The sequence below is a fragment of the Acinonyx jubatus genome, chromosome D3, assembly GCF_027475565.1.
Source record: "Acinonyx jubatus isolate Ajub_Pintada_27869175 chromosome D3, VMU_Ajub_asm_v1.0, whole genome shotgun sequence".
Lineage (NCBI taxonomy): Eukaryota > Metazoa > Chordata > Mammalia > Carnivora > Felidae > Acinonyx > Acinonyx jubatus.
In genome coordinates this window covers 73,644,469-73,659,061 of record NC_069392.1, presented here as the reverse complement: position 1 = coordinate 73,659,061, position 14,593 = coordinate 73,644,469, and the positions used below count along the sequence as shown (strand labels likewise).

Here is a 14,593-nt window from a genome sequence, read left to right as displayed (position 1 = left end):
TTCATACATTCAAGTTATACCCCAAATTCAAACTATATTAAAGTCCTAACTTGTTATTTATTGAGTACCTGGCAGGTAGTCTGTAAATATAACTTTGTCCATTTTCAGTCCAAATGATTACTTTATCTGCTGATACAAAGTCACCTCCAGTCCACGTCTGTCCATTTTCACTAGGACCTGAACACAGCAAGGAATAATCTCCAGCATCAAATACCTACAAGGGACAAGAAATTCACAATCTAATATAATTGGTATCACTTAAATAAGATACAATGACATTTAAAGTAAAAACAAAACAAAAACTTCTAGAAATGTATTTAACAAACTCAGGCCTTGTAAAGTTCACTACCTCAAGTTAAAGCCATTGTGTCAGTGAGCCCTGGGGCACAGTCACCTTCAGCAGAGAAAACATAAGTAGGTCCCCAGCTGTGTGCCTCTGGGGGGTCAGACACTGAGTGACAAGTGGAGCAGACATACTGCCTACCACAGGGACAGAGAATCCTTACCCTTTTTTATCTAAAGGGAGGAACATTCCATCAAAGAATTCTAGGTAATAGGGAACCAGCCTCTAGAATGCATGGCTATGTTTCCTGTTTCATTTCTATGTTCAGTAACAACATTTCTGATAAACTCAGACATCAGAATATCTCTTTATTAATATGGGAATTACCTTACTTTATTTCATCCAGGTGCTGAAGTACTGTAAATAGGAAGTTAATGGACTCAGTTTTATTATTTAATAATCCCCAAGTATAAAAGTCCCACACACACACAAAAAAAAGCAGGCATTGCTATATCCCATTTTACAAACAACAAACTGACACAAACAAGGGTTACATCACCTGTTCACGGTCACATGTCTAGTAAGTGCCAGAGCTAGGACTAAAACCCTCACCTCATAATTCCTAGAAGAATTTTTCTACCACTTTCAATATTTGGTGATAGTGTATTTTACAGTGCTAAAAAATTTCCCCAGAAGTAATAAGTAATTCAATGGCCCAGAATTTTTATTTTAGTTTTCTTTAAATAAAAAGCAATCAGATTGTTTATGCACAGCTTTCTTGAAATTGAAAATATCCCAGCTGAATTTACCAAGATTTGACATATTTATCATTTATAACATTAACACTACAAGAATAGCCAAGTCCAAGAAAAACTGGAGACCACCCTCCAGCCTTATTATCTATTAAAACAAATTATAAAGCTACAGAAAATAAAACAATATTGTACTGATGCATAAACAGAAAAACTAACAAGTTCAGAAACAGATTCCGGTAATTACAGGAATAGAGTATATTATAAAAGCATCACAATAGAAAAATAAATTATTCAACAAATGGCATCAGGAACTGGGGGTCCATCAGGAATAAAAATAAATTGGATCTACATCTTACAATTTATACAAAATAAATTCCAAATTGAATATTCAAAGGTATATAAAGTAAAATTATACAAATATTAGGGATAATGAAATAAAAAATTTTTAAAGCTTAGCTTATGAAGAGCCTTTTAGAACATGTCACAAATTATATTAGAAACCATAAAAAGAAGGAAAAGAAAAAAAAGAAACCATAAAAGATGATAACTTAACCATATAAAAACAGAAAACTTCTTTTTGGCAATAAATATCTGGAAAAGTCATTCTAGTAAGTTACTAGTGCTACCTCAGTTGTTTTACTATGCTTTTCCCTGATGGTTAATGAAGCTGAGCACCTTTCTAAATTTATCACTCATCGGCTTCCTCCTTTCACGAAACGTTTTTGTCCATTTTCCTACTGGATTGTCTTTTTCTTCTGTTCTCACATGATTGTAAGATGCTTATTACAAACACACGAGAAACTGGTATTAGCACTGCCTCTGGGGAGGACAAGGAAAAGTACCAGGGTAAAAGGATGTATACTTTTCACTGTGTCCTCTTGCACTCTGGTGTATTACCACTTACAAGTGCTTAAAATTTTAAGACGAAGGATCCCATGGAGCTTACTGTAACTAAGCAACTTCTCCTCTAATCTGATTCCAGGACGGTAGCAGTGGCAAGGATAAGGTTAAGGTAGGTACCATCGGCGGCCCTAGTCGGTCCGTCGCTACCAAGCCGGTGCCCTCTGAGGCATATCACATGGTGGCGATGAGAGCAGCCGCTGCAGTCAGGCCGTCTGAGTTGTAACCCAGCAACTCCACAACCACCTGTACAACCTTCGTCAAGCTTTCTATGTTCCCAAGCCCCCAGCGCCTCACCTACAAGATGGGGAAAGTAACAATCCCTGCCATGGCAGACAGCCTCCAAGACTGCCCCAACCTGGTACTCATACCCTTGTGCAATCTTCTCCCCTGAGCACAGGCAGGATTTTGTGACTTTCTAAACAACCGAATGTGGGAGAAGAGAGGAGACTGCAGTCGCCAGATCAGGTGGGTCTTGGCTACAATTTCTCTTGCTTGTTCAAGCTGAGGGAAGACCGTTCCCAGGCTGGGAGAGGCCCCCATGGCAAGGAACTGATGCCTCCAGCCAAGTTAGCTGGACGCTAAGCCTTCTAACCACCAAGTGAGTATGCCTGGAAGCAGAACCACCCTAGGTGATTCCTAGAACGAGACTGTCATCCTGGCTGACACCTTGACCGCAGCCTGTGGGAGACCTTGAGCCACAGCACCCAGCTAAGCTGTGCCCACATTCCTGACTCACAGTTGGGGTGGTGATACATGAACCGGATGGGGGGATGATACATGTTTATTGTTTGAAACTGCAAAGTTTTAAAGTAATCTGTTATGCAGGATTAGGTAACTAATAGACTTCCCCTCAGGGAGTCGTGAGGATTAAAAGAAATAATGCAGGGAAAGCTTTGAAAACTCTGCTAGGCACGAGTGGTCAAAACATGCTGGCTCTTTTTCTACTATGGAAATACTGAAGTCTCGCAATGTGGAAGTAATATACTCCTGCCATCAGTAGCTCAGAAGTGATGCCAGATCCAAGAAAGCAGAAGGGAACGGCAACTGGGAATAACAACAAAGACGGGTCAACCTGCAGAAAACTCACCACCACTGCTTACGTTGCACTGAGAAAATAATGACTGAAACAGTAGCAAAGGGAAGAAATTAAGATCAACAGAATAATCATTATTCTGAAGCATTCTATAAACCAAAGTACAAAAAGATAACTATATACAGCCAAACCCCAACACCTAAAAATTTGATATCAAAATCACACATGAATTCCAAATGGTTAAAATATTCTTGCACTAAGCTCTTCCTTATAATTATCTTTGGAAGTTTGATAAACCAACACCTTGAAGGGTAAAAATACAGCTTCTTACTTATGTAGTTATCTTACCCTCCAATATTTGGAGCACACAACCAAAAGCGATCTTTGTGTGAATGCACAAAAAGAAATGCTTTGGCAATTCTGACAATAAATTGGTTTGGATTCCTCCTCAAATATTGGCTCAGTATCCTGAAAAGAGAAAGATTTATAGAACTTCAGGAATGGTTTGGTTGTTGATTAAAATTATCATACAATGATAAATAAAATGAAAGAAAGACATCACTTGGTATATTCATCATTTTAGCCACTTATGTGAGAACCAAGATAATAAAAAGCAGCAAAGATACACTCCAAAAATATCTGGGCACTATGCCTTGCTACAAAGCTATTCAAGATTAATACACTGATGAGAATCAGAGTGTCATCACTACGACAACAGCAGATGATAAAAGTTTGAGTTGATCCTAAACTCTGTATCTGTATGTCCTTGTGGGTTAAAAAAAAAAAAACAAACAGAACAAAAACTGATCAATTCCTCCAGGTCCTCCCAAATTCAACGTGTAAAGATTCCCTAGCTGAAGAGATTAGCATCGATACTGTCAGAATATTGATCTGCCTTTCCTACTGACAAAAAGTTACAAGGAATTCAAGCCCAAAGAACAGAGAGAGAGAGAAACTAAAATTGGCTTCACATACTTTTTGTGTTGGTTTACTTTATTTTTTTTTCCCCTCAAGCAAACTATCTTTTAACTTTAATAGAAGCAACTGAGAAAAATCCCAGCTCTTCTAGGTTTCTCTACTTTATATCCTATGCGGTATGTTTCTCTATTTCATGTCCTTGACAGAACAGATGTCTGCTATCAAAAGTGAAAAACATAATGCACTTACAGAGACAGCAGAGTAGGGGATGTTCTAATACTATGGCAATAAGGCTCTCGAAAAAGAATAGCTTTTTCCTTGCGCTTTAAGAAAAAAGGGAGGGGCGCCTGGGTGGCTCAGTTGGTTGAGCATCCGACTCTTGATTTCTGCTCAGGTCATGATCCCAGGGTCGTGGTATCGAGCCCCACATCAGGCTTCACCCTGAGCGTGGAGCCTGCTTAAGATATTTATTCTTTCTCTCTCATTCTCTCTCTCTCTCTCTCTCTCTCTAATAAAAAAAAAGAAAAAAGAAAAAAGGAGGGGCCTATCATCACTAAAATTGAAGACTGCAAGAACAGAACATTTGCCTCACCTGCATGCCACTTATTTCAGAGGTGACAATCCACACCTTCAAGATGCCCGTCACTGAAAGGGCTACCACAGTATCCTCTAAGTAGAGAGGGACGAAGAAGCCAAGGTTATAAACATAATATGCTTTCTTTCTAAATAGTAACATGGTTCAAGTTAATAAAATTAAGTAATAATGCTTTTCAACTGGCATAAAAACATAATTCAATATTTCATGAAATAAAAAACAGATTTTGAAACAGTTCACAAATTTGAAAGTCAAGGAAAAGTTGTACACAGCTTGAATTCTTTTATTTCTGATCAACTAGCTTTTAATAATTTCAAATGTTCCTGATCACTATGATTACGTGATGACTTAATGAAGGTTTATTCTTCCAAATTCACAATTTGTAATTACTTATCATGGATGAGCACACTCAATTTCTTGAAGACACACATTTCCTCACTTTCCCACCCACCTGCCTGCCTTCTAACATTTTATGACACATTACACCCTCTACAGACTGTGATCAAGAGAAGACATGATATAAAATCTGAATTCATAAGCTTCCAGTAAGAAGCAGTCATAGCTCCATGACAGCATAAATAACTTTGTGAGCAGAGACACTGAAAAGCAGGTAAATGCAGGCTCCAGAAAGAGGGAGATATGTGCTAAAATCACATTTTCTTCACTAACCAATGAACTATGGGTAATTTAACTAATCTGTCTTAAATTCAGTCTGTTTATCTGTAAGCAAATACATGTCCTCTGCAAAGAGTGAAAATTTGGCCTCCTCCTGGACAATTCGGATGCCTTTTAATCCTTTGTGTTGTCTGATTGCAGAGGCTAAGACTTCTGATACTGTGTTGAGTAACAGTGGTGAGAATGGACATCCCTGTCTTGTTCCTGACCTTAGGGGGAAAGCTCTCAGTTTTTCCCCATTGAGGATGACATTAGCATTGGGTCTTTCATATATGGCTTTTATGATCTCCAGGTATGATCCTTCTATCCCTACTTTCTTGACGGTTTTTATTAAGAAAGGATGTTGTATTTTGTCAAATTCTTTCTCTGCATCTATTGAGAGTATCGTGTGGTTCTTGTCCTTTCTTTTATTGATGTGATGAATCACATTGATTGTTTTGCGGATTATTGAACCAGCCCTGCAGACAAGGTATAAATCCCACTTGGTCGTGGTGAATAATTTTTTTAATGTATTGTTAGATCCGGTTGGCTAATATCTTGTTGAGGTTTTTTGCATCCATGTTCATCAGGGAAATTGGTCTATAGTTCTTTTTAGTAGGGTCTCTGTCTGGTTTTGGAATCAAGGTAATGCTGGCTTCATAGAAAGAGTTTGGAAGTTTTCCTTTCATTTCTATTTTTTGGAACAGCTTCAAGAGAATAGGTGCTAAGTCTTCCTTAAATGTTTGGTAGAATTCCCCTGGAAAGCCATCTGGCACTGGACTCTTGTTTTTTGGGAGATTTTTGATTACTAATTCGATTTCCTTACTGGTTATGGGTCTGTTCAAATTCTTTATTTCTTCCTGTTTCAGTTTTGGTAGTGTATATGTTTCTAGGAATTTGTCCATTTCTTCCAGATTGCCCATTTTATTGGCATATAATTGCTCATAATATTCTCTTATTATTGTTTTTATTTCTACTGTGTTGATTGTGATCTCTCCTCTTTCATTCTTGATTTTATTTATTTGGGTCCTTTCCTTTCTCTTTTTGATCAAGCTGGCTAGTGGTTTATCAATTTTGTTAATTCTTTCAAAGAACCAGCTTCTGGTTTCATTGATCTACTGTTTTTTTTTTGGTTTCGATAGCATTGATTTCTGCTCTAATCTTATTTCCTGTCCTCTGCTGGTTTGGGGTTTCATTTGCTGGTTTGGGGTTTTATTTATTTCTAGCCGTTAAGGTGTAAGGTTAGGTTGTATATCTGAGACGCTTATCTGTAAGCAAATACAAATGAATAACAACAGTATCTAGCTTAATGGGTTGTTATGAAAATTAAGACACACCCCAGATATAAGCATTCAGCATATTAATCGAGAGGAGTTATTACTTTTATTAAAAAGAACCATTTGCTGTCTTTAAATAAAAACCTCATCATATTAGACTGTTCTGTAGGCAAGGCAAGGCCCTGGAACACAGTGATTACATGTCCTGACACTGTACAGAGATGCTCTAACAACTGTTCACAAGCCCGTCAATCCATAGTAAAAGTGGAACATCCTAGCATATCGAAAAAGCTCAAATATCCACAGACTAGAATACTATGGCAACTGCAGATTAAAAATTACATATGCTGCAACATTATGATAGTAACATTTACTGTGCATGCACAGCACCAAAGCTTTCATCAAAGTTACATCCTATCCTGTTCAGACCACAGCCAAGTACATGTGTACCTCATGTGGAAATAGTGCAAAAATTTAAAACAAACGTGCAAACTGCTTCTTTAATTTTGTTAATGTTTATTTGTTTTTGAGAGAGGGCAAGCACAAGCCGGGAAGGGGCAGAGAGAGGGGGTGACAGAGGATCTGAACCAAGCTTTACGCTGACAGCAGAGAGCCAGATGAGGGGGCTCAAACTCACAAGCCGTGAGAACGTGACCTGAGGCAAAGTCAGCTGCTTCACCGACTGAGCCACCCAGGCACCCCAAATATAGTCCTTTTTTCAAAGAAAATGTTGATTATAACTAAGATTAAGGGGAATGCACTAACAAGGAGCTCCCTTTTGCCCGGAAAATGAAGAAGGTGAAGGTTAAAAAAATACTTTTCACTGCTGTGTTCAGAAATAAAGCAGTAATTCTCCAATAGGCATTAAAAAGCCTCTACTTGAGGGGCATATGACTGGCTCAGCCAGGTAAGCATCTAACTCTTGACCTCAGCTCAGGTCATGACCTCACGGTTTGGGAGATCAGGCCCCTGCATCAGGTTCTTTGCTGGCAGTGTGCAGCCTGCTTAGGATTCTCTCCCTTTCTCTCTGCCCCTCCCCTACTTACACACTCTCTCTCAAAATAAATAAACATTAAAAAAAAAAAAGCCTCTACATGAGAAATTCCCACATTAAAGAAGTCTGTTCAATTTTATTTCACTGAACATCTCCCTAATATATTTGACCTGAACCCTCATTTTTCACTAATACCTATTAACACCCTTCAGAATCAACACTCTTTAACGAGCCTTGGGAAGTACTGCAAACCCATCCACTCTATGTCCACAGCCACTGCTGGACTTCAGATCTGCACCAGTCACCTGGGGGTACTAAAACCGTCTCCCACCTAAACCATTCTCAACAATGGCACCAAAGTGATGTTTAAAACAGAAGTCCCTTCAAGTATTATCATCAGACACCGCCCAACATCGACTGCCAGGGCCAAAAAGCTACAGCTCATGGATCAAATCTAGCCCACTGGCTGTTTTTGTAAATAATGTTTTCTTGGGAGCGCCTGGGTGGCTCAATCAGTTGGGTGTGTCCGACTCTTGATTTCGGCTCAGGTTATGATTCCAGGGCAATGGGATAGAGCCTGCTTAAGATTCTCTCTCTATATATGCCCCTCTCCCCCACTCATACTCTCTCTCAAAAAAAGAATAAATTAAATTAAATAACATTTTATTGGAACACAGACAGGCTTGTTCACTTATGTACTATCTATGTGCTTTTGTGCTACACTGGCAGAACTGAAACACACATCATATGGCCTGCAAAACCTACAATATTTAGTATGTGGTCCTTTCTAGTACAAGTCTGCCAAACCCAATCTACAGGACTAAACCCAAGTTCCCTAGCTAGCACACAAGGTCCTCCATGATCTGCCCCACCCCCGCCAACTCTGTCAACCTCTGATGCCCCCTCTCCTTCCCTCAAACTTCTTGTTTATGTATTATGCTTACGGTTTGTATCACATACGATGCATTACAAAACTCTACAGGAAACCACCCGTCAACGTCAGGGTACTGAAGTTCCTAAAGGACGTCACACACTGACCTTGTGTTCGATGGGATCGAATAATACTCATGGAGCTAATCCAGTCTGGAGAGATCTTTGATACTAAGGAGTATAACACCTCAAGGCTGGTGGCATCCACAACGAGGATTTCAGGGTAGTGGCCATGGCACAGAAGCCTTCCTTCTTTCTGATTTCCAACAGAAAACTGGTAGAACTACAAGGAAAAAGAGTGTTAAATATTCTCCTTTACTTGAGAGACTTGATTCACAAGCCCTCATCAAGCTTGTCATGGCGCTCAGTCTCTCCAGTAATATTTCCAGACACAGACTACGCGGTGCAGATTATAAGGTTCTTATATATACACATATTCTTATATGTGTATACACATACATCCATCAGGTTACGTTAGTACTTCAAAATATCTGACAAAAATTATTCTTTTCCTAAAATCCTCCCTTTTGAATTCATCGTAATTCTTCATGTTTAATCCCCCTATAGCATCTAAAAAAGGACTACTGAATGAATTCATAAAACACCTCAATACAATCAGCTTTACAAAGCAAAGCAAAAGGAATCTCTTCACAAAGCAAAGCAAAAATATGAATTTTAAGTGAATGGGAATAGGTGGGTATAGACTTATAATTACTAGTTATGACCAAATAAAATTTATTAGACGATTGCTGTTCAAACATATATAATCAGCAGTGAATTCCGATTAATCCAAGTGTTTTATTTCAAACTAGAGCATGAGACAATCACGTAAACCATTGTCATAATGCACATTTATACTCTGTGGAAGAAAAATAGAAGAACCAACACAATCATGATCTACATGTTAGTCATTCCAAGAGTAACTCAAAAGGAAAAGATGGGTTTCCATCAACCAAAGAGCAGAGGAAGAATAACTATCAAAACAAGACCAACAACTTATCAAAGGACCTGTCTCCCCTTAGCTTCAAAAAAAAAAAAAAAAGTGACTCTTAGTGGAATGATTCTTGTAGAGAATTTCTAGAAGGTGAAATCTAATATCCAGACTATTACTTCCCAAATGATTGGATCTTATATGAATTACATGGGGGCAAGCTAGACTGAAAACAAAGGGCACTGCTATAACCACTCCACCACTGGGGAAATAACTGAGAAACCTGGGTCCAGTCTGCTCCCACACTCATTAGTCCTATTCTCAGGTTCAACACTGCATGTGAAGGAATATGATCTTTCCTCAACTATGGGGTACCCTGTATAAGAAGAATCACAACTTCTTACACAAAAACACTGATAGTGGAGCACATTAACTGAGGACAAGGCAGCATCACTAAAACTCCAAGAGGGGGGTCTAATTAAATGCAAACAACCCCAGAGGGTATCTCTAGATCTTAGAAGGTTGATCCAAAAAACACAACACACAATCTGGAGGTCTCAGGACTGCCAGTCACTCACATGTGATCATGTGACCACAGGTACTCCTGACCCATTAAAGGGGAGGGGTGTCAAGGAGGAAAAGAGGGGTGCAGAGAAGCAAACTTTGGCAGTATCCACCTAACATCAGCCGGGACAGACATGTGCACTGTAGTCACTGGAGAAGAGCTCTCCCCTGGGGGCGAGGATATTTTATTAGACTTGCCGGACGAAATGCTTCCCACCTTTTGCTTTCAAGTTATACTCCCAAATAATCTTCTGACCACTAAAATTTAGCTTCCTAGACACTTTCATACTAGCAAAGAAAGTATCCTGAATGGACAAACAAGTGTTCCACATATTATGTGATAATTTTAATAAGTTGGCATTTCTCATGATTTCAGTACACGCCAGTATTATCAAGGTTTATCATTTCTGCTTATATAAACAAACAACTTGCTCTTGGACCTGAGAGGGTGAAGATCACACAGGGATCAATTGTCACACACTAGTGAATCAGCCAAAGAGCATCATCTACTTAGAGACAGATGGCTGCCAATTTAAATACAGGGTCCAATATGGGATCTGATAAATAATAGGTACTAAAACTATGTTGAATAAAGATAATTTTTCCTAAAATGTAAACCAAAACTTTTTAAATCATGGAATTATACAATAATCAAAATATTGATATTCAATGAGCTCAAGGCATTTACATATAATTTTTCAATAAATTATCTATAAAACCACTAACTGGTATATCATTTACTATCCCTTTTCTCTATATAAACCCCGATGATTCTTCATATCATAAAAAATAATATATGCCCCTTAAATAAAAAGTATACATCCTAACAGCATTGAAGAAGCAAGTTTTAAAAGGTCTTCATCAGATCACGGCCAAAAAAAAAGACCTTTATAAATACACAAACCGCCACCTTAGCCCTAAGTAGTTTTCTACGTATTTCACTGCTTCTCTAATCTTTGCTGGCACAAGTTTTCTTTCTCAACAAATGACGGTATTCACTTGTTTTAAAGGAGGCAGTATGATGTAACAGAAAGAACAGAAAGAGAAACCTGATTTCTGATCCTGGGCCAGGAATGACTCACTGTGAGACTGGGGCAAGTCATTCAATCACTCTGGGTCTCAGCTTCTTTACACGTAAGAGAGTATACTCCTACTTGATTTGGAATGATGTGGGGAGGACTAAATGAAACACCGTAAGAGAAATTCCTATACGATATGTGCTCAGTATTCCCTTCCCTCTCCTGCCCCACTTAGAACACAAATCACATTTTCTATAGACTTATGACTTTCCCAACACGCAGCAGGGTAAATGAGGCGTAAATTGAAGCACAAAGAACTTAGCAATTATGAAAGAGTAAGAAAGAATACCAAGAATGTAAGTCAGAAACTATAAATTCCTACGTAAATTCTTGTGTAAGGAAGGCATATGAAATTGCCATTTCTTCAACAGAGTAAAAATGTCAAAAAATGTACCCAAGGGCCAATTGCACAAGCAATAAACAGGATATGATCTGTAAAGTGGGTCGATTTGCGTCAATCACGAATGGAGTTGTGAAGGCTTTAGCATGAAAGAATTTCATTATTTAGGATCTAGAGCACTGAGCCAATTAGTAAAGGGGCTCTCACTGGTGGAACCAGGACGGCCAGAAAGGGCACAAGTGGCTTACCCTCCACCTTTCCCCATCAGTCACCTCTACCTACCCCTACTATACCATCTGATGAGGAATACTTTCACTACCCCAACTATGGTCTTGTCCTATTCCTTGTCTCCACCCATTTTTCACTTAAAAATATAGGCTCAATGTCTGAAAAACCATTTAATTGCATACCTGTAATAAGTTGTGTTGACTTGGACAGTTATAGAAATAGATACTAACCTGTATGCCTGTATGTGTGCAGGCTAATTTTGTAAATTCAATACATCTGCCATCATTCACATCCCAAAGACACATCTCTCTATAAAACAAAATAATAGCTAAATTTAAATCTGATTTTTACAAGCACTGTCCAACTTTGTAGTATTTTAAAATAAATCTTCCACTAAAACTGATATATGTCAGAAAAAGTAACGTATAGTCATTATTGCTGTTCGTGAAAAATTCTGGTCCTCACTCACCATCCCAACCTCCCCTCCAACCTGACCACCCCCACCTAAATCCACATTCTTTCTGGGCACATGGTAGGGCTCCACTGCCTGGCTCCCTTTTGGTTGGGGAAGTCATGTGAGTAGTTCTGGCCACAAATGATGTGAGGGCCTCAAGATCTCTCTTTCTCATCTGCCTCCATTCCAGACAGTGGCTGCTTCTGACAATGGCTGCTCCCTCAACCTCAAAGTCACAATAATAACAAAGCAGAGCCCCAAATGACATATGAGGGTCAAGTGACAAAAGTAAGAAATAAGCCTTTAATTTAAACCACCGGAATCTTCCATTGCTTATGAGCATAGCTAGAAAATTTAGCCCAGCACAAAACAAAAATTAAAGTCAACTGAATTCCAAACCTTTGTAAGTTAAATGTAATATTCCAATTTTGGTTCTGTATTTATTGCATAAGCTTTATCAAGTGCATACCAAAGAAAAAAAAAAGGCTCAAATTTCAAACTAAGGATACAACATTCAAAATTAGAAATATGTCATGATCTTTGAAATACAAAAAACAACATTAATAAAAAGCAATGGTGCTAATATTCTTAGGGCTTTCTTCAAGATGCCCTTTCTTAGATCTCACATGGTGTGAAACAATTTTTCAAAGGATGGTCAATCTTATTTAGAATATGCATGCTAGTGTGAATTACCCTTTAACTGTCCAAAAGGGATTTTTACCTAGAGCTGCCTCTTCTTGTTTCAAACAAGTTACATAAGGTTCTTTTCAAATTCATAAATTATGGGGGGTGAAGGGGAGGGAACAACTTCTTAAATAATTCTCTTCCAGGTCCCCAACTCTCTCCAATAACATATTATGTATATAATTTTCTAAGCACCAAAAAAGTTTTAAAAACACCTGTGAACCCTACAACTACTATCTAATTGCCTCTCTCTCCAAAAACAAGTTATATTCTAAGACTCAGGAACATATATAATTACATAAGTATATTAACATATATGACATTATATGAACTTTGCATGATTTTATCTTCCAAATTTATTTTAGCCTACCCATCATTCAGGTTCTTTAAAACTCTCAAAGTTGTCTGCCAACTCAGTAAAGATACCACGGAGATTAATGATCAGGCTTTAACTTGTAAGCTATTCTGAATTGCTCAAGAGCAAGGCAAAAACATAATCATAAACTATAATAAAAGTATTATAAAATCATTAATAAAGAAAATTCACAATTATAAAACCATATTTTAAGTATTGTTAAGTTTAGACAACCTAAGAATTTATTTAAAAGATACTTCACCAGAAAAAAAAAAGCTTCCCTCCTCACTAACACACCGGTACTATTTGCAATAAAGACTTATCAAGAAAAAAGTGAATACAAAAATGCTTACCCACTTTCAGACGCACTCACAATATACTGTTTGTCAGTAGAAGCACAAGCTTTAGACAAACAGGTGATTGAGGCTGTGTGACCAAACAACAGTGCTCGAGGATTAACCTAGAAATACACAAGTATGTTGATGCAAGTATCAAATTTTTAAAAATTAATCTTTTTTTAGGAATCCTGTTAAATATTAAATATAAATATAAAATACAGACCTGATAAGAATTGCTCAGAACACCAAAACCTAAAAGCCACAAAACAGTGAATCCTACCTATTAAATGCTCAACAGTCACCCCGCCAGGTAGTTCTAAAGTCAAACTGGAACGACCAGTAACCAGTAACACTGTTTGCCCAGCATCCTACAGAGAACGACAGAGCTAGGAGCCAAGCGGGCAGTCTTAAGCACTAAGTTATAGAGAACTGAAAAATCAGGTTAAGAACGTTGGTATATAAAATAAAGTAATTTAACCCCACTTATTTTTTAAGCAGTATGTTCACTGACCTGAAAACACATTTAGAGTCTCTAGATTGACACCATCAAAACTCAAAAAATAAGAGGACAGGCACCCTTCCAAATGCTGATAGCAACATTAACTATCAGCAACTAAGAACGACCTTCACAGACTAATGATTTAGTAACAACATAGTGAGTGCCTCAGAGGAAGGACGGCTTAATACCCACTATTCTAAACTAACCTGGCAATCAGCTCCCAAATTTATCTACTTTGTACCGAATGTTACGTTTACTTCAGGTAACTTCAGGGCCTTAGGTTATTTCAAAATATATTTTTTAATTAAATATTTAATACATACAAACATTGATAACATCTGCATATGCTATAAAGAACACATACTAATTTATTAGTAAAGCTAAACTGTTCAAAATCAAATATTCCACAGAAAGAGTACAGACATTGTTCTATAGTTCTGATATGTGGCAATGGAAGAGATTTTCCAAATAAAATTCATTTTAGTTATCTTTTGTATAATTATAATTAAGAGAAAATTTTAATCTGTTTTTTCCTTAGTTATACAATATGCATTTTTTCCCTCAGAGGCTAAATTTTTATTTTAATTATTTACTTTAAGAATCAATCATTGTTTATAGTTACGAAGGGCCTAGAACATTTTCCCATACATCAAAATTTTTCTCACACATCCAACCCCACCTGCATACAGAGATTCAGTAATCTTCCACTAAAAAATATGCTCTTAGTCAATTATTTAATTTCTCCCAAGAAAATCAACTTTACCAATAGCTTTATTTCA

The 14,593-nt window shown here is 37.7% G+C and overlaps 1 protein-coding gene across 6 annotated transcripts in view; it reads right to left on the bottom strand.

The window, feature by feature from the left end:
- The window catches only part of WDR7 (WD repeat domain 7), a 352,494-nt gene that overhangs the window by 309,653 nt on the left and 28,248 nt on the right, over positions 1 to 14,593 (bottom strand). For all 6 annotated transcript variants that reach the window (XM_053205738.1, XM_053205737.1, XM_053205734.1 and 3 more), the window contains 6 exons: positions 13,331 to 13,437; positions 11,715 to 11,793; positions 8,451 to 8,625; positions 4,485 to 4,561; positions 3,323 to 3,442; positions 69 to 214 (listed from right to left, as the gene is read on the bottom strand). In XM_053205738.1, the coding sequence (XP_053061713.1) occupies positions 69 to 214; positions 3,323 to 3,442; positions 4,485 to 4,561; positions 8,451 to 8,625; positions 11,715 to 11,793; positions 13,331 to 13,437 (704 nt within the window). The remainder of the gene's footprint in view (positions 1 to 68; positions 215 to 3,322; positions 3,443 to 4,484; positions 4,562 to 8,450; positions 8,626 to 11,714; positions 11,794 to 13,330; positions 13,438 to 14,593) is intronic.